Consider the following 25475-nt stretch of genomic DNA (forward strand, 5'->3'; position numbering starts at 1 on the left):
AAGATGTGTTAGGTGTTCTCTTCCCTGGAAGGGGGTGTAGACCAGAGAGATGGATCTCGGCAAATAAGTCAAACAAGAGATACACAAACTCGTCCATGTGAGCCATTCTGTTTACTGAGGGGGATGGTTGTCCATCTCTGTTGATGGTGGATCCTCCCATTGCTCTGGGAAAGAAAGGGCAACCCAGGACTCCTGCACTGCTCTCTGACCAGGGTAATTGGCCTCTTCAAAAACACCTACTACATTGCTAGTACTGTGTCTTGGAATGCATGTGCCCTGGGATCTCTGCACCCTGGAGCCCGTTAGCATTCCTTCTTGCATAGGAGAGAAGCTCTTGAGCCCCTGAGGAGCTGTTAACAGTTAATCATTGCTGGGGGAGAAGGTGTCATTCCCCACAGTGATGTAGCCGTTGGTAAGTTGAGCACGCACCTCTAAAAACCCCCTACCCGGGCTCTTGCAGGCAACTCTGATTAAACTCAGTGGCTCATAAAACAATTCGAAATGTATGTTAGATGGGTGGGAACTGGCTGGAAGAAGAAAGTGGCCAGCATCAGTGAGGGACTGAAAGGATAACGGCCTGGAAATGACCAAAATGCACTGTGTGCATGTGTGAGGTTACCAGAGAATGTCTAAATTAAATGCATGTGCCCGGTTATAGAACACGATAAGTGGCCTCCAGGAATTAAAATTGACACACAGAGCCTCCTCCTTTGGTGACCTCTCCCTTTTCTGTCATGAGTTGGCCAGCCTGCGTAGTTGTTCCCTGAAGGAGTCCGGCTGGCACTTTCATGCTCTCTGTGTGTTATCTCTAGATGCTAGGTTTTACCACGGTCATGTAAAAAACGTGTGTTGTATCTTGAAAACCCAAAGTGGGATGATTTTACTCCACAAGTCCCCCTGCTTCCTTGAGCAAAATGAAATGTACCTACCTCTCTATTTACAAAAAAAAAAAAAATGGCCAAGTTATAACTCAGTGACAGAATATTTGCTAGCATGTGAGAGACCCTGGGTTCTATCCTTAGTGCTGGGGGTGGAGGTGGGGAATGGGGATCCTGAATATCTCCTTAGTGTGAAAAGCCTTCAGACATTTTTCATGTACCATAAAACACACCATTTCAGAGAGTATGGAAATGGCTCAGTCAGTAAAAGACTTGCTGAGCAAGCTTGAGGACCTGACTTTTGATCTCTAGAGCCAGAGTAAAACCCAAGGCATGATGTTGTACCCTGTAGTCTTAGTGCTGGGGAGGCAGAGCTGAGGGAATCTCTCAGCATGTTTTCCAGCAAGTCTTGTCAAACAGTGGGCTCCGGGGTCAGCGAGAGACCATGTCTCAAAAAATAAGGTGGAAGGTAGTAAAGGAAGACACTGATGCTGACCTCTGACCTCCATGTGCGTATAAACACATATGTGCGTGTACACACACACACACACACACACACACTCCCCTATACCACTCACCAAAACTCACCATTTTAAAAATGTATGCTTCAAAATACCTGGCTATCTCAGTTGGTAGAGCATGAAACTCTAAAAGTGTTCATGGTTTTGTACCTCTATACTGTCCCCATCATCTATTTCCAGCACCTTCCAGCACCCTCTATTAACTGTATCCATTAGTTCTGACTTCCTATTTCCCATTCTTTCCAGCTTCTAGCAACTTGTAAACTGCCTTCTGTCGCTGGCTTCACCTGTTCTAAAGACTGTACATAAATCGAGTCAGACAGTATGCGGCTTCTATGCCTGGCATCCTCAGGATGTTTCCAAGGCTGTGATAATTACTTTGATTGTCAACTTTGTGGGATCTAGAATTGTCTGGGAAAAGAGCCACTGGCCGTGCCTGCGAGGGATTCTCTAGATTAAGTTAGTTGGAAAGACCAACCTCAACCTCAGTTGGCACCATCCCGTGGGCTTGGATCCTGAGCCGAATTAACAGGGGAAAGCACCCTGTACAAGGACACTCATAGCTCTGTACTTCCTAACTGGGACCTACTGCTTCAAGTTCCCCCATCAGGATTTCTCCACCCTATAGGGCTGTGAACCCAAATAAACTCTTCCCTACTTTTGCCACTTTGGTCACATATTGTCATTCAACAAGGTAAGAGATGACAAATACTAGTAGCCCCAGTTCCAGTTCCGAAGAGGAGGCAGAGACAGGGAGATCCCTGGAGCCCACTTGCCAGACAGCCTTACCTAACCAGTGAGGCCCAGGCCAAGAGCGAAACTGTGTCTCAAAAGAACAAGGTAGACAGCTCCTGAAGAATAGTACCTGAAGTTGACCTCTGGCCTGCACACACACACACACACACACACACACACACACACACCATACACTACAAAGCAAATAGATGGGTTATTTTTTTTTTTTTTTTTTTTTTTGGTTTTTTGAGACAGGGTTTCTCTGTATAGCCCTGGCAGTCTGGAACTCACTCTGTAGACCAGGCTGGCCTCGAACTCAGAAATCCGCCTGCCTCTGCCTCCCAAGTGCTGGGACTAAAGGCGTGCGCCACCACCGCCCGGCTAGATGGGTTATTTTTAAGATGATAAAGAAGAAATAACTTCTCTTTTACTTTTTAAATAACTACTTTTTCCGCTTGACTTGGCTCTTCTCTTAACTTGGTGATGAAATTCCTGTGAGCTTTCACCCGTGTCACGTAGTTGACAGAAGGCACCGGAATGCAGATCCCAGCCCCTGCATCTAGCATCTGGGGGATAGCTGGACAATCACTTCCTCAACTATAACCCCATTTCATTTCTGAAGAGTGAACACCTACTTCCTAGAGTTGTTTTGATACTTGGATAAATTATCCAAGTCAGTGACCCTGGAATGACATCTGCCCTGTCAGTGGGGCAAATCTATCGTGCAATTATTTGTTTCATTTTGTTTTGTTTTTTGTTTTCCTCACGCTGCATGTAACAGAATACCTGACAAAAGCAACTACGAAAAGGAAGAATTTATTTGGACTCACATTTAAAAAGAAATGCAATCCTCCATGGCAGAGAGGCTCAGCTGCAGCGGTGGTGTAAGGCAGTGAACCACATTGTGTCCACAGTCAGAAAGCTAGAGACAGACAGGAAATGCCCAAGGCCTGCCCCAGTGATACACTTCCTCTAGCAAAGCTCCTCCTCCTGAAAGTGCCACAACCCTTCAGAACAGCGCCACCAGCTGGGGACGTAATGTTCAAGCCCATTTCACAGCTAAAGCACGTGTGCTGGGAAACTTGTGGATTTCGAGAATCTGAGTTAAAAGTCCAGATATTTGGGTTATAATCTTAATGTAGTATAATTTGTGTCATGTTATTACTCTGAAGTTTGGGGAAACAGTCTTTGCACATACTACATATGGGAACCTGAGCACATATTTAAGGGCCTTTCTTAATGCTAATACCTAACATTACATGCACATGTATGTATATATATATTCATATAGTGTACACATAATAGCTTTTAACATACTCCAGTGTCATAGGACCTTGTTACTTCACTGAAAATACTTTACAAGGGAAACAGGGAGATAATTCAGTCATGCAAACAAGACACCTGAATTTGTTCCCTGGCACTCACGTAAAAAAAAAAAAAAAAAAAAACAAAACAAAAAAAATAGGAATGGTGGGGCACATTTGTAATCCTTACCCAGAGGATGTCAAAGACAGGCAGGTTCCCAGGCTTATAAACCAAGCAGTCTAGTCTGATCAGGTCCTGGTAACAGACCCTGTCTCCCTCCCCCCAAACAAGGTGGACAGTCCTGAGGAACAACACTCAAAGTTGACCTCTGACCTCCACACATTTGCACATGTCCCTTCCCAAGAAAATAACCATTTTTTTTCAAGTTAACTATGGGAAGACAGTAGTTATTACTGACTATGGGAAGACAGTAGTTATTACAAGAGGATTCCAGTACTGGCATGTTGAGGGCATTTTTTTAATCTTTTGGAAAAATCAGTATTGGTGATTCGTTTGAGATCAGAAAGTAGGCAGCATGCAGCATTCCCAGACAGAGTGGGCTTCTGGATTGAAATATCAGTGTTCCCTCACATCCGTTTTGTCCCTGCAGTGTTTTCCTCGCTGAGCCTTGGCTTGCTTCCTGAACGCTCTGCCACGCTGATGGTCTATGAAGATGTGGTCCAAATAGTCTCAGGATTCCAAGGTACGTCTTATATTTAAAAGGAGAAACGATGCCGATTCTTGAGTCAAATGCTAACATTTGATGACCAGCATTGTGGCGACAGTGAATTTATCCACAGCTGGAACTCAAGGGAAGTCTGCATTTCAGCCATAAGTTGGCTGTAACATTACTTCTTCCAGGACCATCCTCTAAGTGTACATGAGAAAAGACAGGGGCTCCCTGCTTAGCTCCCCATTGTCTCTCTTTCCTAAGAAAGGATTCTAATTATTATTATTTGGGTCACTGTCCTGGTCCATGTTGTGCAATAGACACTGTCACAAGAGCTAGAAAGGGAGAGGGGACTTGTCTTGCTTGCCTTCTATTTTTTAATGTGCTTCACAGTCGTTGTAAACCCTCACCTCACCCCAACCACAAATGGCTCTTAAGATTTGCTAATGTGCTGGGTGGTGGTAGTGCACGCCTTTAATCCCAGCACTTGGGAGGCAGAGGCAGGTGGATTTCTGAGTTTGAGGCCAGCCTGGTGTACAGAGTCTTCCAGGGCAGCCAGGGCTACACAAAGAAACCCTGTCTCCAAAAACCAAAAAAAAAAAAAAAAAAAGCTTTGCTAATGTTCTGGGCACCTGCCCTCTTCTAACCGGTATTGGGATTCAGGTTGGGAATAATCCTCACACAGAATACCTTTCTGCGCTCAGATCACTGCCTTCCATCACGGGCTAGAGAACCATCCTGTTTCCTGGCACTGCTGAGTGTGGATTTGTTGTGGTGCTTGCATTTGCCTTTATCATCCTAAGGTTCAATGTTGTAGGTTCACATAAAAAAAAAAAGTGTGGGTTGGAAATACGGCTTCAGTGTGTCTGCTTGTACAGAGAACCAACGTGCAGTTCTCAGCATCCACACTGGGCAGCTCACAACTGCCTGGAACTTTTGTTCTGGGGGAATCCAACCTCATCCTCTTCTGGCCTCTTTAGGGTACCTACACCCACAGAGCTGTACACACCCACACAGACACATACATAAAAGATAAGCTCTTTATTACACCTGAACATGTACAGACCTTTACTGACAGTATTCCCTCACTGGACAATATAACAACTATTTTCATAGCGCTTCCAATGTACTGGGTATGATTTAAAGGCTGTGTAGCATATACCTGTGGTCTATACAAAAACCACTGTGCCATTTTCCATGAGGGACTGGGGCATCTTGGGATTTTTGGTAGCCACACGGGGTGCCCCGCATATATGCAGAGGGCAGTGTACTTTATTCTTTAGTGATGATACCCATCATTCTGAATCACACAGATCCATGTGGTATCTGAAAATGAGGCATGTTCATTATTTCGTCGTTAGCGGGGAGCTTCAGGGAGATGTGGAGAGTTTAATATGCAGCTACTGACTTTACAGGATGGATTTGAAAACAAACGGAAGTGTCTGCAGCATTTATGACTTACGTTTCGGAGAGAAACAGAGGTGCAGATTTCGGTGTCATCTCACAGTAAAGTGTTTGTGGTCTTTTTTTTTTTTCTTTTTCACAAGAGACACCAGTGCTAGGCCTGCGTCTTTCCTGACCACTCCATAGCCTAAGTCTGTGGCCTCTATACCTACAGTTCGTCTTCCATTAGCTTTGCTAAAGTTAGACTCATTTACTGCCTCCATATTGGCCAACCCCCGAGACATCAATTACCACTTCATCCCCTTGGTATCACCATGTCAACAGAGGTAGCAAGTTGGTCACCTATTTTGAAACTGCCTCCCCTCACTTCCTTGATTCAACACCTTACTTTTCTGTCTTAACTCTTGGTCACTCTTTAAGGAAACTCTAGTAGCTTTGTTGGGCCCCGAAACCCCCATCCTTCCCTTTTCTAGGCTCTGGGTATCAGTATTTTCTAGATATCAATTACTTCCAGCCCCCTGAAGTAGGCTTACCTCCAGGGGGGCTTAGCCTCCTAGGTGGGGGCTCAGAAGCAGCTGCTTGTTACATCTCACCTTGGATATCTATTGAACATAAACACATTGAGATCTTGGGTGAGTTTACTAGAACTTCTGTCTCCATGGATGATGTGAACACATAGTGTAGTTGGTCAGGCTGAACCTTACTGAGCTTCCTCTCCATCCTCACTGTTACCATGGCACTCCTGTATACCCACCCCTCCCCCCAGTGCCGCAAAAGGCTTTTCACGAATGGTGTATTCCTGCTTTCACTGAATAAGTCTGGCCCTCATAAGACTAAAATTAAAGCACATGTGTCAGCCATCTTTGGTTCTTCAATGGTTTTCTCATCATATGTCAATAAAATCCAAATTTTTTATACTCAGGGCTACATGGTTTCCCTAGCCCTGAGCTTCTGGTGACTTCTACAGTCACCCAGAAGTTGTTGCTGGTTACAGATTAGGGTTGGGATAGGCATGGAAGCCTGTGAGTTTCCTGAGGAAGCAGGTTCCTTGCGCCCATATTTCTTCCACAAAGCGTTTTAGCCTCTCCCAGCCGCTGCCAGCCCTATCTCCCTCACAGCTGCCTGTCAGATTCTTGAACCAGCGTTTCCCTTTATTAAGGTGAAATCATAAAACAAGTGAACATCTCCTCTTCACTGTCCTCTGTCCTGTGCATTTCATACTGCCCAGGGCTCAGTGTGTAGGGTGCAGAAAAATGGACACACTGGATTCTGTTATGGTTGCTTAGGCTTCTTGTGACTGCCTCTTGCACTCCGCAGTGTCACCCGACAGTCTTGACACCCAGCTCTCTTGTCTTGTGTCTCTGGGAAGGACCCAGAACCCCTCTCATGCACTATCTGGGCACTTGCCTTCTCCCTATGCGGCATTCTGTAGGACCTTCGGCTCCCCATTTCAGACCTCCATGCGTCAAAAACTAGTTACGGGAAGCCTGGCTTCCCGGCTGAGTCACCACACACTCCCAGCCCTGTGCCTGCACACGTGTGCTCTTTCCTGTTACTCACGTGTTATCTGTCTGTGCTCACAGCGCACAGATCTCTGCAGATGCACAGATTTCTGCAGATGCTTCCAGCCAGCATGCTGCTCTGAAGTCACTGCATCAGGGGTGGGGTTGATACAGTCAAGAAGCTGCACTTCATGCCTTGAGTGTTTCCTTTCCCCTGTGTCTGTCATACACTGGACTGCTGATATAGTCTTCCTGGGGCCAAGCTCTGGTCCTTTCTCTTCCTGGTTGCTGTCACTCCTCCCGATGCTATCTCACAGGCCGCCATGATGCAGCCTCTGTCTGTCTGCTGAGAGTCCATGCACACAGACTGTGTTAATAGCCCAATTCAGTTTGTTTTGCTCCTTCCCACCTGGGACATCCCACTCCATCATCCACATTGTCTTTAAACTCTCCATTCACAGCAAGGAGGCTGCAAACCAAATTCTCCAAGCTTTCCTGTATCTCCTGAAGAGCATACTGGCTGTAACTCTAAAGTCCTAACCCACTTCCTACAGACAGACCCAACCTCTTAAAGGGTCCCTAGTCCCCCAAAACCATGCCACAAAGCACCAGACCACAGTGTGTTCAGTAGTTAACTGTAACATGTACCTTTCCTCATCAACTAAGTTGTTGTATCACCATCTTGGGTTTCTTCAAACCCAGGCCCTGCACCTGCTTCTTGACATGTACCCAATGAGCCATTGAATAATTAAGTAAACAAATGAATAATCAAACTCCATCTGCTGTTCATGCTTCCTATGTAGATGGTTTCTTCATGATTGCTTTCCTTTCTTTGTTCAAGTGTATTAGGGCAGAGGGTACAGTTAGCACACACACACGTATGTGTAAGCACATGAGGAGGGAGCATTAAAATACATTCAGATAGCTTTGTTATAGTTAATTGATCAGTAGCTGTCCACCCCTGCGGGGCGCCGCCTCGCAGAAAAGGAGAACGCCACGCTTCAGGATTCTTCTGACAGCAGTTTTATTGTTACAGCTCCTTTAGTGTTACAGCTCTCTTAGATGGTAGTGTTACAGCTCTCTTAGATGGTAGTGAGGCGAGGGACCCCAAGCCCCAAAAGCTTATGGCTTATATAGAGCTTTAGGAAACGTGCCTTACACTCATTGGCTCTTATGATGTCGCCAAATTAGCATACTGGTTTTCGCGCCTTGCGCAGGCGCACATTCAAGCAAGGCTCGCAAGAAGAACCAGGAAGCAGGAAACCGGCGCCATCTTGCGATGGCGGACGCGGCTCCTAACACACCCCTGCCTCCTGTGTCTAATCAGAAGCCACCTAAGAACCATTTCTTCCTTTCTGTAGTCTCATGTCCATACTGGCTTCGTAACATTACAGATACTTGATCAATTTTATAACTTACCCTCCACGAGCTTGAAAGATTTAATTATACTGTTTCTTATCTCAACAAAGTTGAGGCAGGGCAGTGATAACAATGCACTGTTTTATTTTATTCAGGGATTTTCCTTACTGAAGAAAAGCCATAGGTAGTTGAGTAAATAGGAATCTTTGCCGTCATTTGCTAAATCAGCTCCATTTTGCAAAACCAGTATGGTACCGAATTTATGGTTGATACATAAAATGTTTTACCCCCTGACTGGTCACAGTTTGTTGCTCATGTCATGTTTCAGTGGATATAAATTATCGCCTGCTCAGAAATACAGCACTCTAAGCAGGCTGCCTATGAGCATGTTGCTCAGAGGCCGTGATGTGCCAGGCCATCCTGGGAAGGGTCCCCAAGCTTGATGATGCTTCACTTAGAAACTTCATCCTACCACTATGTGCAAGGTCACATGATGCTGCCCTAAAGGAAAAGCTTGGACAGAAGAAAGACCACTAGGAGAGATGGATACCAGGGACAAAAGAGGAAAGAGGCTATTGTTCCCAGACATGTGTGTGAAATGTCAGTTGAAGGTTTAACATAATTCTATCCAAAAAAAAAAAATACGTTAATGAGAAGTTTTCTAAAAAACAAAAATATTATCCACTTGTCTTCTCTGTAGATACACTGGAAGGCATTTATGTAAATCCTAACCCTATACACCAAAATAAATAAATAGATTCTCATCAGGGTAGGCAGAGTAATGGGCTTGTCTGCAAACATGAGCTGCACAATCAATCCGTGCCTCTAATGAAATTGTCATGAGCAGTCAGCAGCCCTTGCGTCTTAAAAGTGAGGCAAGTCGATGTGCCATGTGCTGCTATGGCTCTGGGAAGAAGGCTTACGACTGTGAGAGGAAAGGGGTGGGCTCACGGAGTGACCGGCCAGCTAGGGGAATCTCCCCGAGAGCAGGCTGTGTCTGAAAATGTTTTTTAAATGCTGGAAGATTTCTTTCCAATTCATCATCAAGACTGATAAAAGGATGAAATGAAAGAGCATTGGTAGTAGGGTCTTCTTCTAGAGAGTTTTTGTGTGCTGAAGAACAGATCAGTTGGAATCCTCTGGAGATGGGTTTAAGGAAGATCCAGAAGCAAATTCCAAGGTGCTGAGAGATGAAGGGGCTGCAGAGTTAGCTTAATGGGTAGAGTTACTTGCCACACAAGCTTGATGGCCTGAGTTCAGATCTCAAGAACTCATTCAAGAGACTGGCACAGTAACGCACAGGTCAGTGCTGTAGTAATCCCACTGGATCATGGGAGGTGAACAGCAGACTCTCCAGAAGCTTGGGAAGCAGGCCACCTAGATTGGTAGCAGTAAATGACAAGACAGTGTCTCAAATAAACAAGGTTGAGGGTGAAAACTGACTCCCAAGGCTATCATCTGACCTCTGCATGTACACATTGACACCCAAGGCTATCCTCTGACCTCTGTACCCACGTTGTAGCATACACATGCCCGTGATCACACTTACAAACACATAATTTTTAAAAGATGTTAAGAAATAAAGGAGAACAGACTGGAGACCCATCCTGCAGCTCCCACAACCCCCCAGAAGATTTTTGTTCCCTGGATAACTTCTTTCTGTTCCAGTAAGCACCTAGTGAAGGCCTCTCCTACCACACATACATACGCCCTCAGCAATCTCCTCGTTTCTTGTTTCAGAGGAGAAAACAGTTCCCAGAGGATGACGTCTTCAGTTTTCTGCTTGTTCCACCTGTCCATGCCTCTCAGGGATTCTCTGCCCTGCCATGAGGGCCTTCACATCCCCAGTGGATCCTGCTGCCCCTTCTCTAGCCTGCTTCCTTGTGTGCAGACTCCTCTACCAGTGCTCCCTCTGCCTTTCTTACTCAAGACATTGACCTTCAAAGAGAAACCTTTTTTACATTCCATTTTTCCTCCAGGCAACATCCTCATTCCCTCTCCCTCTCAAACTTTGAGAAAGAACAATCACCCCTTGCCACACACATGCCATTAAGTTCCCCTAAACCTGGCCTCATGCTGTTCTTCCGAATTCTCTAGCTCAGTTCCAGATTTTGGGGTCATCAGATCCACCTCTCTCCAGTCCATCATGCCTGACTTCTTGCAGGCTTCCCACTCTATCGTCTTCCTCCTTGCATCTCCTCTCTCAGCCTCTACCATCTCTGGCTGCCGCTGCATTCATGTCTTCTCAGCTTCTGTCATGGGGTCTTACTTCCTTGTTTACTTTCTATTTGGAATGTGGTTTCAACTCCAGCCTTGCTTCTGTGTTGACTCCCAGTGTCACTGCCTCTGTATCGCTCACTTGAGCCTCTGTGTAAAAGGCTCATCCTTGATTCTTGCCACTGCAGACATCTGTCACCTGCAGGCCAACTCAGGGCCCAGGTTTTGAGCTGTAGGCACCACGCCCATGGCAAGCCTCCTCTTTGGCTCACATACACCTCCTCAGTCTTGCCATGTGTGATTGGCTATCTTGAATCTCTGCGTTTTCCTATCTGCTGTCTGGTCTCTTCTGCCACTTCACAGCCTTCCAGACAGGGGCCACCTAGGGAACTTCCAGGGCAGTCACTCATGTGCTATTAAAGTTGATCTTGTATTTCTGTCATCTCCCTCTTATTCTAGAATGTATGACATCTGACAATCAAGCCATTTCGCTCTCTGCTCCCCTTCCTATTGAGTTTCAGGAATATAAAGGTTTTGTCTTTTTCCTGTTTATATAGTGTGGGTCCACTATAAGACCCCACGTAAGACTCTTCATATGAGTTGCTTAAGTTGTGAAGATTCATAGGATATAAAACAACGTGTTCTCTACTGTGGTAATTTCACATACCCTGGGACACTTAGCAGTGTCTGGGGCCATTGGGATTGTCACATCTTGGTGACTGGTACTGGTATTTGATGGGTAGAAATCAGGACTGCCTGTCAATGTGTTAATATCCACAGGGCAACCACCAAGCAAAGAATTCCTGGCCCCAGAGTGTTAGCGGTCCTAATCTAGGTCCTAACATAGCAAGTCACCAGACATGACTCACCACGTTCAGATCCATAGGTATTACTGAGTAGCAGACGTACAGTGAGCGGTCTTTCTCTCATTGTGCCTCAGATTAAGAAGTACAGCATTCACATAACATGTACTACAAGACACCGTGAGATTGAAGACCCTAAGAAGTGCACAGACAGACCTTAGAATTTTAGATGGGCTTGAGAGAGGTCACGCAGAAGAGGTAGACTTTGAGATTCATTTAAATGCTACAAACAGAGATGAGAGGTAGTTTTGGACATGGAACAAGCATGACCACATACAGAATGTAGGCACCATCCCCATGGCAAGCCTTCTTTTTGGCTCACATACATAGACCACAGAAACAGTCAGGCGCATGGGTGGAGGCGGGTTAGTCATAAATAGAGCATCTATTTTAAGGTGGGCATGTTGTGATAGGAAGGGATGCCGAATGTAACAAGTTTTCTATATTTTCCAAGCACACTGATGTTGACCAAGTTACTTAACCTCTCTGGGTTTTAATTTCTTCACCCAGAAGGACAGGATGGGATTCCTTCTGCTCAACTTGTTTGTTGTTTATAAGTTCTGAAGCATTGATTTGCCTCTCTCAGTTATAAGATATGAGTAGTTGTTTGAGTCATACTTAATCTACTTAATTTTAATGTTGTTTGTCGTCATGTGTTTGCTAAGTGGTGGAGACTGATGTCTCCTGAGCCAGGGAAGCACATGGTCAGAATGGCATCTCTGAGCCGTCAGTGTGTCCGTGGCTAAATGGAAAGGGAGGTTAAGATTGAAACAGAGGGCTGGCTGGGAGGCTGTTGAGGCAAAAGGTGGTTCGGAGGCTCCGTGGGGCGATGGAAGGAAGGAAATGTTAACAGAGGAGCGATAGCCAGTTATGGTACTTGAGTGACTCTGTGAGGTGTTAGAAAGTGAAAGTGGTGTTGGTCTGGATCAAACCTGGGCGCTAGAGAGAATATGGGCACATTAGAGGAGAGAGAGTACATGCTGGTCTTAGAAGGTGTCTGGGTAAAGCTACCTAGAAGACAGGGAAATCCCAGTGTGGGACTCAGGCAAGATGCCCAGACTGGAAAGGACTGTGGATGTAAAGAGGACTGGGGAGAGACTGCAGAGATGATGGATAGCAGCCTTTGGGGGCCTGTCTCATCTAGAGGCAGAAGAGAGAAGGACTTCGCCTGAGAAGCAGAGTCTGGTGAGAACCAGAGACCAAGGATGAATGCCAAGAAAGAGAGTGGGTGAGGCTGGCGAACACTGTGGCCCATTGTGAAGAGGTCAGGGGGTGAAGGCTGAGAGGAGGTGGTCATGGGGTTGCAGGTTATACGGTGGACCTTAGCATCATGTGCTGTGGGTGACTGCCATGTCACTGAAGGCTGAATGGAAGAAGACAGGCATTCACGTATGGGGAGAACAGAGTGAAAGTCATGTTTGTTTGTGACTTTTTTCTAGGTGGGGAAGACATGACTGTGTTTACTGCTGGAGGGGAAAACACCAACAGACAATGAGATTGTTGACAAAGGCAGGAACAGTTGGTAAAGGTTCATCACGGCATACGCAAGAAAGCAGAACTTAGGATAGGGGCTTGGTTTGACCTTGGATGAAAAGAACAGAAGAGAGGGAAAATAGATTTAGTAGTGCAGAAGGAAAAAATAGGTGTCTGCTATTTTCAGTATATTGGGACGTAAGCATTTGGAAAAGGAAGATGGGGCCTTAAGTCTGCAAGGACAGGAAGTTCCAAGCAGCTGCTGATGAATTGAGAAGCATCCACTGATGACAGGCAGGCTGGTCCACTCTATTCCTAATCCCAGACAATCACATGAAGCATCTCTAAAGAAAGACAGGCTGAAGAGCACAGCATCTTACCCCAGGCCCACACATGCCCATTTAGACCTTGTTTAAACCGTAGCCTAGCGTGGCCTATATATACCCTTAAATTCCACAGATACCTTGTGCACCATGTCACCAATCATAGGTTTTGCCTGTCCTTGTCCTTGAGGGTGTGTGGGTCCCTCAGTAGATGGTATCTGTGTCATGCCAGTCACAACAGGTGTCAGTTCAGCTGGGCCTTCTTGATCTTCCAAGCCTGACCCAACAGAATCCTGTGTTCCCACTTTCCGTCTACCACAGATGGCCCTGGATGTCTGGTGAGTTCCCAGGTTCTCCCACACAAAGGAAGGAAGGGAAGAGAGGCAGCATGATGGAGCAGAGAAAGAGATGCAGGAGGGATGACTCTTCCATCCAAGGGCTTGTAGTGCACATGTCCGTCTCAGAGCTGGGAATAGATGAGAGAGCGAATTGTAATGCGGTACAAAGTCCCTGAGCTTTGGGTTATGGTTCTCCAGGTTCTGGGCAGATCCCTAAGTCCTTGTTGGACATATATTTCCTGGGTCGTGTGAATCTCTTCCTGCCTTTTAGCAGCCTTCATCTTCCTGACTGAGTCACTCCTCATTCCTCTCTGTCAGAGGAGACTGCAGACAAGTCTCAACCTTCTCATCTCTCCAGAGTTGCACAGAGACCGGAAGGGATACATATATCCCACTCTGCTTGGATACCCAGCCTTGATTCCATCTTCTCCTTTTACCCACATGCAGTCCGGCCCCATCTTGGCCCTGTCATGTATAGCTATGCCATACTTTCTCTCACATTAGCTGGGTTCTTTGTTCTTCTTGATTGTGAGACCTGGGCACCTTCATGGCGACACATTCTCTGAACATCGGCAGCTGCATTGGCCATTACTGGAAAAAATTATCCTGCATAGTCAAGATGAGGAGATAAAAAGGGAGACTCGACCTTTCACCTCAGAGAGCTCCATGGAAATGGAGAACAAAAGAGGCAGGCAGCCTGTGCAGCGAAGTGAGTAAAGGGGTGAGCGCAGACAGCTCCCGGTGAGGCTCATGGCCCCAGAAGGGACCTTGAGGGATTTGGATTCAGTGTGAGCAAGAGAGACAGCCAAGTTCAGAAGAAGTAAGCGATAACAATGTTAGGGGATCTGTGGAGGCTGGCACTTTGTTTTAGACATGAAGACAGGCATGGGTATGGTAACCTGGCATTAGACTGAGAGATGTGTGTAAGAGGGGACCATGGTGAGGAAGCTGTGACGTTGGGTCCTGGCTCCCTGGGCTTTGGGACTGAACCTGCTTTATCGGCCTTTGGGGAGGGTTGATTGGTGGCTTTGAGCAGATAGAAGGAACAAGGCGATGATCTACCATATCAACCATATACAGCCAAATGTGGCTCAGAAAGCTGACCCCAGATAATAGCCGTAAGCCCTTTGGCCACCGTGGTCTTACCATAGGAAGACATTCTTGGTTTTGTCAATCCTTTGAGCTCTAAAACTCCCGTAGCACAGAACATTTCTAGGAAGTTTTCACACTCTCCTCCCTGGAAGCGCTCTGATCCAGAGTCAAAGGGAACCCTGGTATTTGTTTAAAGACCTCATTTCTGCATGGGGCTGGTATTCTAGGACCTCTATATACTGCAGCGAGAGGTGGAAGGAGCCCTTTGCTCAGCATAGTATAACAAAGTCAACTCAAGATGCAGATACATAATTTTAATTTTAAGGACATCTTTGCCAGGTTTGTGCAAAATTACTCCTCACTTTGATGTCTGGTAACTGTTCCCACCCATTAGGTAAAAGTAGGTTCAGTCTTTGGGATCCTAGGAACACCTGAAGAATGGTAACGTGTTATGTAACATCACAAGGCAGCTGACTGGGCCTCTCCAGTGTTCACGCAAAGGGATGGAGCTGGGGAAAGGGTACCACTTTGCATCATTGCTAAATCTACAACATCATCTGTCTCCGGTGGGAAATATTTCAGAGAACCAAAGCCAGTGTCACACAGCAGCTTCAACAAGAAGAAAGCTGTCCTGGGGGGGGGGAGCTCCTGTCTGCATGTCTTCCAGGACTGCATATCACAGCCCCTTGTCCAGCTTCCGTTTGGTCTGTGCCATTGAACAAGATGTTTCCAGGAAGTTGGAGGATGGGTTTATAGCCGTATCGAAGCTTCTATCTTGCATTGCTTGTCTAACAAGATTAATTGCTGTTTCCTTGCTTCGTTTGCTCAGACTCTTCCAAAACGTTGCCCTATCCAGAGCCAAATGCCGCACAGTAGAAAAGACTGTTCGCAAATAGAACTTGGGAAAAGCTTTTTGTTCAAAATCTAAATAACATCCTGTGTCAAAACACATGTGACAATGGGCTATTATTTCTCGCCCCATAATAGCATGCTGTCACATCCCTGCGTCCTGGATGAATGAGGGATGGCTCGCCATGTGGGAAGGCATAGATGTGGGGGAGGAATGTCAGAGCCTTTCATGGCTTGGCATTTTCTGAAATGGAAACGATTCCTCCGGGAGGTAACTCAGAGGTTGATTCCTACAGGTGCCCGGCCACAGCCTCGAGTTCATTTCCAGAGAAGGGCCTTGAGGTTGCCAGAGAATACCAGTTACAGCGACCTGACAGCGTTCCTCACTGCAGCCAGCTCCCCATCAGAAGTAGACAGCTTCCCTTATTTGCGAGGATTGGATGGAAACGGGACAGGTAATTGGAGTCTCTTCTTTTCTGGATGGGCCTTCTGGGGATTAGTCTTTCTCTGTGAGTTTTGGCTGTGGCAAGAGGTGGTCACATTGAGTGGGAGGGGACCTGGCCTTGACCTTACAGGTTCTGGGTTCATATTGTTACCTTTACCCAGTTTAAGGAGGCCTTCAGTTTGCACCAGTAGACAGTAGCATCTTTGCAAATTGGCTTCCTTGAGCCCACCAGCAGTTGCCAGGGACCTGAAGGACCTTCTCTGGGCTTTCCTTTGTTGGACTAAGTATTTCAGTTCAATTGGAATTATAGTTTGTTTGTTTGTTTATTTGTTTGTTTGTTTTGGTTTTTCGAGACAGGGTTTCTCTATGTAGCCCTAGCTGTCCTAGAACTCACTCTGTAGGCCAGACTGGCCTCAAACTCAGAAATCCGCCTGCCTCTGCCTCCCAAGTGCTGGGATTAAAGGCGAGCGCCACCACTGCCTAGCTATAGTTTCTTTTTAAAGCAAGAGATCAGTGACCGGGTTTCTGCTCCTCTGATCTCTGCCCAGTCTACTTTCTTCCAGAATGCATGATTGGTGCCTGGCGTCTCACACAGTTGTGCAGCAAGAGACACCCCGGCAGCCCCACCCCCTCGGTCACCCCATGCTGGGATAGGAAGGGTTAGTTCCAGTGACATCTAGAGATGAGCAAGTGACACATTCCATGCTCCACTATAGACGGAGCACTGAGGTGTGGGCATTGCCCATTTCTGGCTGTAGCCATCAGCTTTCACCCACGTCTTCCTCTCTGCTGTTGGATGCTCTGTCCCCTTCCTCTCAAAGGGAATTTGGGAAGGTCTCCAAAGGAGGCTCTCTATAGACAACCCAAGGGGAGCCAGGCTTAGAGGTTGATTTGGAATCTTCTGGCAGATAACTGAGTCAGCTCAGCAACCATCACTAACTCTGACAAGACACAGAACTTACAAGATCAGAGAAACCAAAAGCCACCAGCTAGTAGAGACGTGACAGCTCCTTATCAGAGAAAAACCAAAGCCTGAACACCTTCCTCCTCCTGAGTGACAGCATGGTCCTCAGGCCTCCACCTGCTGCAGGAGAGGTTCCAGGTCTTAGAATTGTCAGTCAATCCACCTCTCAATCTCTCTTCTCTCCCGGGGGGCCGCCCGGGGGGGGGGGGGGGGGGGTGTCTGTCGCTCTCTCTGTCTCTGTCTCTCTCTCTCTCTGTCTCTCTCTGTCTCTCTCTCTGTCTCTCTCTCTCCTTCTCTCTGTCTCTGTCTCTCTCTCTCTGTCTCTCTCTCTCTCTCTCCTTCTCTCTGTCTCTGTCTCTCTCTCTCTCTTTCTGAATGTCTCTCTCTGTCTCTCTGTCTCTCTTTCTCTCTGTCTCTTTCTGTATGTCTGTCTATCTCTGTCTCCCTCTGTATCTCTCTGTCTCTCTGTCTCTCTCTCTTCTTCTTCATTGCCTTTCGGGTTTTAGGCATAGCATAAAATTGAAAAGCAGCCACTAGAGTTAAATTAGGTATATTATTGTATTTCCCAGGAATGCTTCGATTAAAACTGTCATAATTTTCCAAGACTTTGGATAAACTGGTGAATCCAAAAGGCTTGTACACCCCTGACATCTCATCCATTTCTGTAACTTGTGAATAAGTTTCTAGCTGGATGTGATTCATATGCCAGTCGTTTGCTATCAGATGTGTAGTGATCATCTACAGGAAAGTTTCTTGGAAGGAAACTATCAATTGAGGAGCCCAGAGAGTTCTAGTCTGAGGTCCTCATAGACTCCATTCATCTCTCCTGATGAAAGGAAGCACAGTAAGAAATACAGCAAAGAGGTCATTCATGTTCTCTGTCCCTCTTCCAGTAACACTTGAATAAATTATGAAACCCAAGAAGACCAGGGATGATGCAGAGTGCAAAAGCACAGGACTATTGATTTTTTTCAGAAGCGTGTTTTATTTTAAAATCAGTCTATTGCAGGGGGAAGAGAAAGGTTGGAAGGTGACATTGGACTGCTTTTCCAGTGATGTAATTTATTAGTTGCCTGAGAGAGGATCAAAGTTTCCCCCAGACCTACTAGGGAAGGAAGCCAGCCAGTGTTGTATCCATATGTATTCTGAGACCTTGGAGCCTGGGCTCCGTGGGGCAGAGCAGCCTGGGGCACAGTGGGTCCCTGCTGGCCTCAGCGGAGTTTGTGAAGAGGCTCTTTTTTGTCCTTTATCACTTTCTGTCTTACATACGGGCCAAAGATTCTCTGCCGTCTAGCATCGCAACCTTCTCCTGGTCCCTAGAAAGCGCAAAACCCCACACCATTCCCGTAGGTCTCGATGAAATGACCCCCACCAGCCACTCCATGGGGACAGAGAGGGCAGAATGTCTAAGGTACAGAATTTTTACAACCCCAGAAAAGTTGGCAGACAATGACCATCTTTATCCAGAATGCCTGAAACAGAAGTGTTCTGAATTTAAGATTATTTTTTGATCTTTTTAAATATTTGCAGAGAAGTATAGTGGCACCTAGGCTTTGAACTTAGGAGAGCTTCATATTTCAGCCTGGTACTAAAACATGAGGACAGAGAGACTCCTAGGGGCTGAGTAGAAACCTGTCTTGTTATAAACAACCAGTTGATCAGAAGCCTAAGTGGACACAGGGCTTGGACACAGGGGGCCCAGGTAATGTTGAGGTAGAGCAGGAAGGAAAGCCCAGCTACAGACAGAACTCAGTACCTCGCATGGTAGGAATTGCATAACAGTGTGGGAGAGAAATGATCAAGGCCTCTAGGTTTGAATCCTCCCAAAGTCAAGGAAGCGGGACTGTAGACGGAGAGATGTGGGGATGGCAGAGAGAAGGAGTGGGCATTTAATGGAGCACTGAGAGAAGAGCCTCCAGAATGCAGAGGTGAGGCCTACATGTCTTAGGAGCCAGGGCTCCCCCCTCTCATGTCCTCCTTCCTCCCTCTCTTCTTTCCTTCCTTCCTCCTTCCTCCTTTTCTTCCCTTTCCTCCTTCCTTCTTTCCTGTCCTCTTCCTCTTTCCTTTTTCTCTCTTCATGGTAACCCAGCTGGCCTTGTATCAGCAGCCCTGGCTCCCCCAACCAGGTACTATGTACAAGTGTGCATGCAGCACCATGCCCACCTCATGGAGCTCTTTGAAAGTCGTGTGTAAGGACCGGAAGCTGACACACATGACGTTCAGTTAATCTGCTCATTTCTGTAGAGCTTACTTCTGAACTCGTGCAGGTGAGAATATTTACAGCCATACAGTCAAGATGTCACCTGACCTGCCCTCCATCTGAGTCGCAAAGATAAGGCAGGAGGGGAGTAACTTAGCAGGGACATCTGGTTCTAGAACCCATCCGCCTAGATCGGAGAAATGCAAGATGAAGAGGAAAGAGAGTGTGAAGACACTGAGAAAGAAGAATGGAGGTGCTTTTCTAGAACTTTCTATGTGCCTATTTACAGGAGGTTTCTACTGACCTCCTGCATGGGGCTTAGCCAAATAAAGCAGCACATCCAACTTGGAAACATCTGCACCGCTTATACCGCATCCAGTAGATCGCCTGATGACTCTGGCATTTAAATCCTATCTGATTGACAGGTTTGAGTGTGACCAAGAGCCGTATATGGGAGGCCTGGCTTTGCGCTCCTGGCACCTTTAAGCTGTGGGCATATGTATGTCTCGGCTCACAGTGTATTTTCCAGGGAAGCGTGGCAAATTCTGGCCTCTAGTCTTCTTATCCAAAAATAAAATAGTTTCTAAACTGAAAGATTCCTGACTTGGAATCTGTGATTTCAACTTGCATCTTTTGAGGAAATCTTCTAACAGGCCTTTGCTGTCGTGGAGAAAGAGATGGATATACAGTCATCATTGTTGTTTTGGAATTACTCCACAAGGGACTGAGCTGTTAAATCGTTGTTGAAACTGTAACGTTCACTAGGTTTGCTTTGATTGTTTATTTTTAGTCCAAATTGGAGGTTGGCATGAGCTCAGACAGGTATGTTAGTATATAGGAAGTTCATACCTATGTATATTTTATGTAAATATACTTATAGTCTGTCCTTTTGCCTAAGAGTAAAATTAGTATAAACAGAAATGGCAGCAGTAAATAAATAATAAATAGTATTATATAAGAGATCCTGTCTTGTACACTAAGAAATTCAGCCTGTGAAGGCAAAGATGTGAATTATACAATATATTTTGGGTGATATCATATTTCACTAAAGAAATTTCTGAAATGGATTGCATAAGTGTATAAATATCACATCAGTATGCATTCTCTAATTTGTCTGCATACAGTCATTAAAATACTGGCTTGGATAAACAGTCTCTAATGGAGATTAATTGGTCTATCAAAGTCCTTTTATACAGACCAAAATAACAATGGCAGCTAAAACAACACAGACATATTTCATGTCTAAGCTTCAGAGCTATGCCTCTGGTAGAATGAGTTATTTTGCAGCAATCCTTGATGAAATTTGCTGTTTAAAAACAGTCTCTAAAATAGGTTTTTATGGCACTGACTTGTTGGCATGTGTATTATAGATGCTGTAGATGGTATGTCCTACGATATATATATATATATATATATATATATATATGTATGCACAGAGCTTATTTTGTGATGCTAATTTTCTGTAGCTTCTCCAGAGTTCGTTCTCTTACACTAGAGAAAAGTCTTTTCCACCATGGCTGTAATCTCAGCTGTTGAGAGACTGAGGCATGGTGGCCGTGAGTTCCAGGCTACAGCGTCACTTCCTGCCTTTAAACAGAAGGAGGGAGGGAGGGGAGGAGGGAGGGAGCGAGGGAGGGAGGGAGGGAGGGAGGGAGGGAAGGAAGGAAGGAAGGAAGGAAGGAAGGAAGGAAGGAAGGAGGGAGGGAAGGAAGGAAGGCAGAAAGGAGTGGGTAGCACAAGTGCAGTTTGCTACCGCTGGCAGACTTGAACTGGGACCCAGCTCTGGTAACTAGCATATGTCTTCTGGGAATCTTTGTAAACCGTGGGTTTGAAGTGCCTTGTGACATAGTGGGGGTGAGGATTACTGATATTAGAAAAGACCCCGCACACTGGAGACTCTACTCAATACGAGGCAGTAGTGACCGGTTTCCTTCAAGGGTTTCTACAGCCCCAGGTCCTCTGTGCAGGTGATGAGCATATGTCTTCCTTCCAGGAAACAGCACTAGGTATGACTTGATCCCCGTCACAGCCGTCAGCGTGCACTTGCTCAGCGGTAATGGGACGCCGGTGCTGGTGGATGGACCCATCTATGTCACTGTGCCCTTGGCCACTCAGAGCAGCCTGAGGCACAATGCCTATGTCGCAGCATGGCGGTTTGACCAGAAGCTGGGTAAGCAGGAGCCCCTGAGCAAACACCTCTGAAGTGTGTTTTGTTTTAAGGGTTATGGGAACTAAAATTGGCTCTCCTAATCTTTAGGTTTTTTGAATATTCTATGAACTATCTTGGTTCTGTGGGTTGTCTTGTTTTGTTTTGTTTTTTGTTGGTTTTGTTTTTTTGTTTTTTGTTTGTTTGTTTGTTTTGTCTCCTGAATATAAGAAAAAACATTTGGCAACATTGTTTGAAGCAAGTAATAGTTCCCATGACCCTACAACCCAGAGATAGAGGTGAATCTATTTTTAATTCTATCTTTGTCCATACGTGTATGTGTGTGCTATCAATTGGTGCATAAGAAGATTCCCTAAATAAAATTTGTCAGCTTAAGATAGCAGTGATCATCTCCCGTCACAGTTTCTGAGGTGCAGGGATCCAAGCACAGCTAACAAGGGTGGCTCAGGCACAGGGCCCCAGGAAAGTTACAGTGGGCCTGTCAGTCAATGCTCTGTACAGCTTAAGCAATGCTCTGCTGGGGCTAGCAAGCACACTCAGGCCTCCTCCATAGTCACCTGCCGATTGCAGCCCTTGCCAGCTGATGGCCAGACATCTTTTGCCACATGCTCTGATGCTTAAAGCTGCTTACAACAGGGCAGCTTGTTTTCTTCTTAGCTGGTGATGTAAGAGAAAACAAGGTGAGAGTTTCAAAGCACAAGCATTTCAAAAAGATGCTGCCCATCCTGGGCGTGGTCACCAGGAGGGTTAGTGGAAAGGGTGTCAGAGTTGTTCTCTCCTCTGCTTTTGCAGTCATTACAGCAGAGTCAGCATTTTTTGGTGGCTGCATTATTCTGTGGGGTGACGCAAACATCGTGTGATTCGGTCATCCATCCTTACAATTAGGGGTAAATTAGGTGGTAAATAATTTGTAGCTTAAAGTTTGAATGTTTGTGCACAGCCAGAATTACCCTTCAGAGTGTTCTGTGAAAGTCAAACTTGGAACCAGCTTTTAACTACCAGTGTAAGATTGTTAAACCATGTATGAAGATTAATGAGAGGGTTTTTTTAATATGAAATAATACTTTTTAAATACTTAACTCCTTGGATCAGTCAAAACATAGCTTTAGCAAATACACTTGAAGATAAATACCTTTTGGGCTTTCGTGGAGTCTTTGTTTTGTAACTTCCCAGGTAATTAATAGACTTTATAGGAACTTGTAAAGATCACTGCAGTTTTAATGGCTATATTGAGGTTAACCTCACAAGGTGGACAGTAACACTGTCTTACTGTGTGCTGCATTTCTTAGTTAGGGTTTCTATAGCTGTGACAAAACACCATAACCAAAAGCAAGTTGGGCAGGAAAGTGTTGTTTCATATTATAGCTTGTGATCCATGAAGTCAGCCTCCCTTGCCACGTGTACTAGTACCTGCAGGAATCCCAGCATCCGGGAGGCTGGAGCACAAGGCGTCCTGTGAGTTTGCAACTAGCCCAAATTATACAGCAAGACCTTGTTTCAACAACAGCAAAAGAACAGCATTTCTGGACCTTTCCTGGATTTCCTGTGGCTGGGCTGGGAATCCTCCATCTTACCAGTTCCCTGCATCATCTACCTGCCTCTCATTTTCCCCTCCTTCCACGGGGCCTGCTGTAGTGTTGCTCTGGTTACCTTCACAACTGAAGATGCTCCTATGTGGTCCTTTCTCAGAGCAACTTGTAAGGAGCTTAGACTCATCACAGGCACACAGGTCTCTTTGGAGCCAGTCCCTGTCCTCTTTCCTTCCCAATCACTGTTAAGACATACTGACCCTTCCCCAGACATACTGACCCTTCCCCAGACATACTGACCCTTCCCCAGACATACTGACCCTTTCCCAGACATATTGACCCTTCCCCAGACATACTGAACCTCACCTTGGGCTTAACCACTTTGCAAACAGAACCTGATCCTTCAAAGCTGTTCTGAGTCAGATCTCAAATATTCTTCCAGTGCCTTGTGCTAAGATCTTGGTCTTCAATAGATGGTGCTATTGGAGGGGGCTCCCACCTATAGGAGACAGAGCCTAGGGAGTAGAAGTGCATCACTGGGACATGGCCTTGAAGGGCCCTGGCCTCTTTTCCCTGGCTCACTGAGGTAAGCAGCTTTGCTCTGCCACGTGCAGTTCACTGTGAGGAGCCATGCCACCCTAAGCTCAAGAAGCAACAGAGCCAACTGACCATGAGCTAAAACTTCATGAACTGTGAGGCAAAATACATGTTTTCTCTTTAAGGTGTTTGCCTCTTGTGTTTTATTACAGCCATAGAAGCTTATTAAAACCTGGGCATCCCTGAACCCCTTCTGTGATAAGCGTTTGTCTCTGTGGCACTCGGCAGTGTGGAGAGGTGACTAGGTACCTGCTTAGCCATTGCTTGCTCCCGAGGCATCTTATCTGTGTTTGTGTGATTAAGAACAGTTCCCAGTGAGTGCCTTTATTGGTCTGATAAAGGTATTCACGCATTTTAAAAAATCAGTACAGGGGCTGAAGAGGTAGCTTCTCTGCAGAGAATATGAGTTCAGTTCACAGTGCCCAGTAGGGCAGCTCACAACTGCCTTTCAGCTCCAGGGGAACCAGCATCTCCTCTGGCCTCCACGAGCACTTCATACACACACACACACACACACACGCACACACACGCACAATTAAAAGTAAAAGTAAATTCTTTTTTAAAAGTCAGAAGAAAAAAAAGTCAGAAGAATAAGATGTTACAATATTACATATAACATTTGGAAACAAGGTAATGGAGACTTTGCCGTGTGTGTGTGTGTGTGTGTGTGTGTGTGTGTGTGTGTGTGTGATATTCAGAAGTTGCAAAGGATAACAGTTATGTTGAATTCCACCCCCCACCCCCATACTGAAACTTATGTCCTTACTATTATTATTTCCGTCCTTCCTGTCTCCTTATTTTTCAAGAGAATGTGTTAGAATATAGGCAAATAGGACTGGGATATAAAAAAATCTATGTTCTAGTGTGATGAAGCTTTCTCTGGGGTTTGTTGTATATCACAGGTGCCATGATGACAATATAAGCATATTAATCCCATTGTTGTATAGTCTGCATATAGTTAACAGTGAAATTTTATTTAAATAATTTTATATGTCACAGGCTACATGATGCCCCCCCCAAATATATCCATGTCCTAACTGTGGAACCCTCTGACTGTCATATTATGTGATAAAGGGGCACTGAACATATGGTTAAGAATCTTTAGATGGAGCGATGAACTTGTATTATCTAGATGGAGGCTTTGTAATCACAAGAGGCCTCAGAAGGGGAGGGGGAACAGAGTCAGAGTCAGAGAGCAGGAGCTGGAGCAACGCACTTAAAACAGAGCAAGGAGCCGAGACACAGGGAGTGCAGACACTCACTAGAAGCTGAAAAGACAGGGCAGGGGTTGCCTTCAAGTTCACCCCGCGCACACCCCACCCTCAGCCTAGAGAGGCTGGTTTTGGTTTCTGACTTCAGAGATAAGAGAATAAACCTGAGGATTTTAAGCCCTTTCCATTTGTGGAAATGTGTTATAGCATCAATAGAAAACTGATACAATATAGAAATCAGTGAAAACAAAAGCACGCTGTTGTAAATCCCCTGAGACCTGAGGTAGGTTCGGGCCCTGGTGACCGTGACACTCTTTACATCTCTTTACTTGACGTCTTTCCATTAAATGGCCTGTTTAACCGGGCATCTACCACCGCAGCTGTGACAGTCAAGGTCCTATTGGTTGCCTGTGCACAGATCTAAGCCTTCTGTGTTATCACTCAATACTAATAAAATTAATTATAATGTGCTTTTAGAAAACTTGAAATTTTGGACGGACATTTAAAGGAACTATGGTGTTCAACTTCCTTGACTCGTCTGAAGCCTACGTATTTCACAAGCTGTTTCACTGTCATGGTTAATCAATATTTTCTTATTAAAATGTTCCAGTTAAACAATGCTCCAGAGACTGCCTCCTCAGAGCAGGGCAGGAAAACGCAGTGGCTCATTTCAAGCCCATCTCACAGGTCACTGTCAGTTCCTGTTTGTGACTATAACAATCACTTGAGATCAATTCAATAATTCTTTAAATTATTTACACTGGAGGTGAATCAAAACAATTGCTAATTCCAAACTGTTAAATAGCCAGAAACCAGAACGTATGAATCCATCA

General features: G+C 45.6%; 1 protein-coding gene across 1 annotated transcript in view; it reads left to right on the forward strand.

Moving 5' to 3' along the window:
* Positions 1 to 25475, forward strand: part of Fam171a1 (family with sequence similarity 171 member A1) — a 119719-nt gene that overhangs the window by 71982 nt on the left and 22262 nt on the right. Inside the window, exons 3-5 of the mRNA XM_028764945.1 lie at positions 4050 to 4142; positions 15826 to 15984; positions 21132 to 21308. Coding sequence (XP_028620778.1) covers positions 4050 to 4142; positions 15826 to 15984; positions 21132 to 21308 — 429 coding nt within the window. The remainder of the gene's footprint in view (positions 1 to 4049; positions 4143 to 15825; positions 15985 to 21131; positions 21309 to 25475) is intronic.

The sequence above is a fragment of the Grammomys surdaster genome, unplaced genomic scaffold (genome assembly GCF_004785775.1).
Source record: "Grammomys surdaster isolate TR1022 unplaced genomic scaffold, NIH_TR_1.0 146, whole genome shotgun sequence".
NCBI lineage: Eukaryota > Metazoa > Chordata > Mammalia > Rodentia > Muridae > Grammomys > Grammomys surdaster.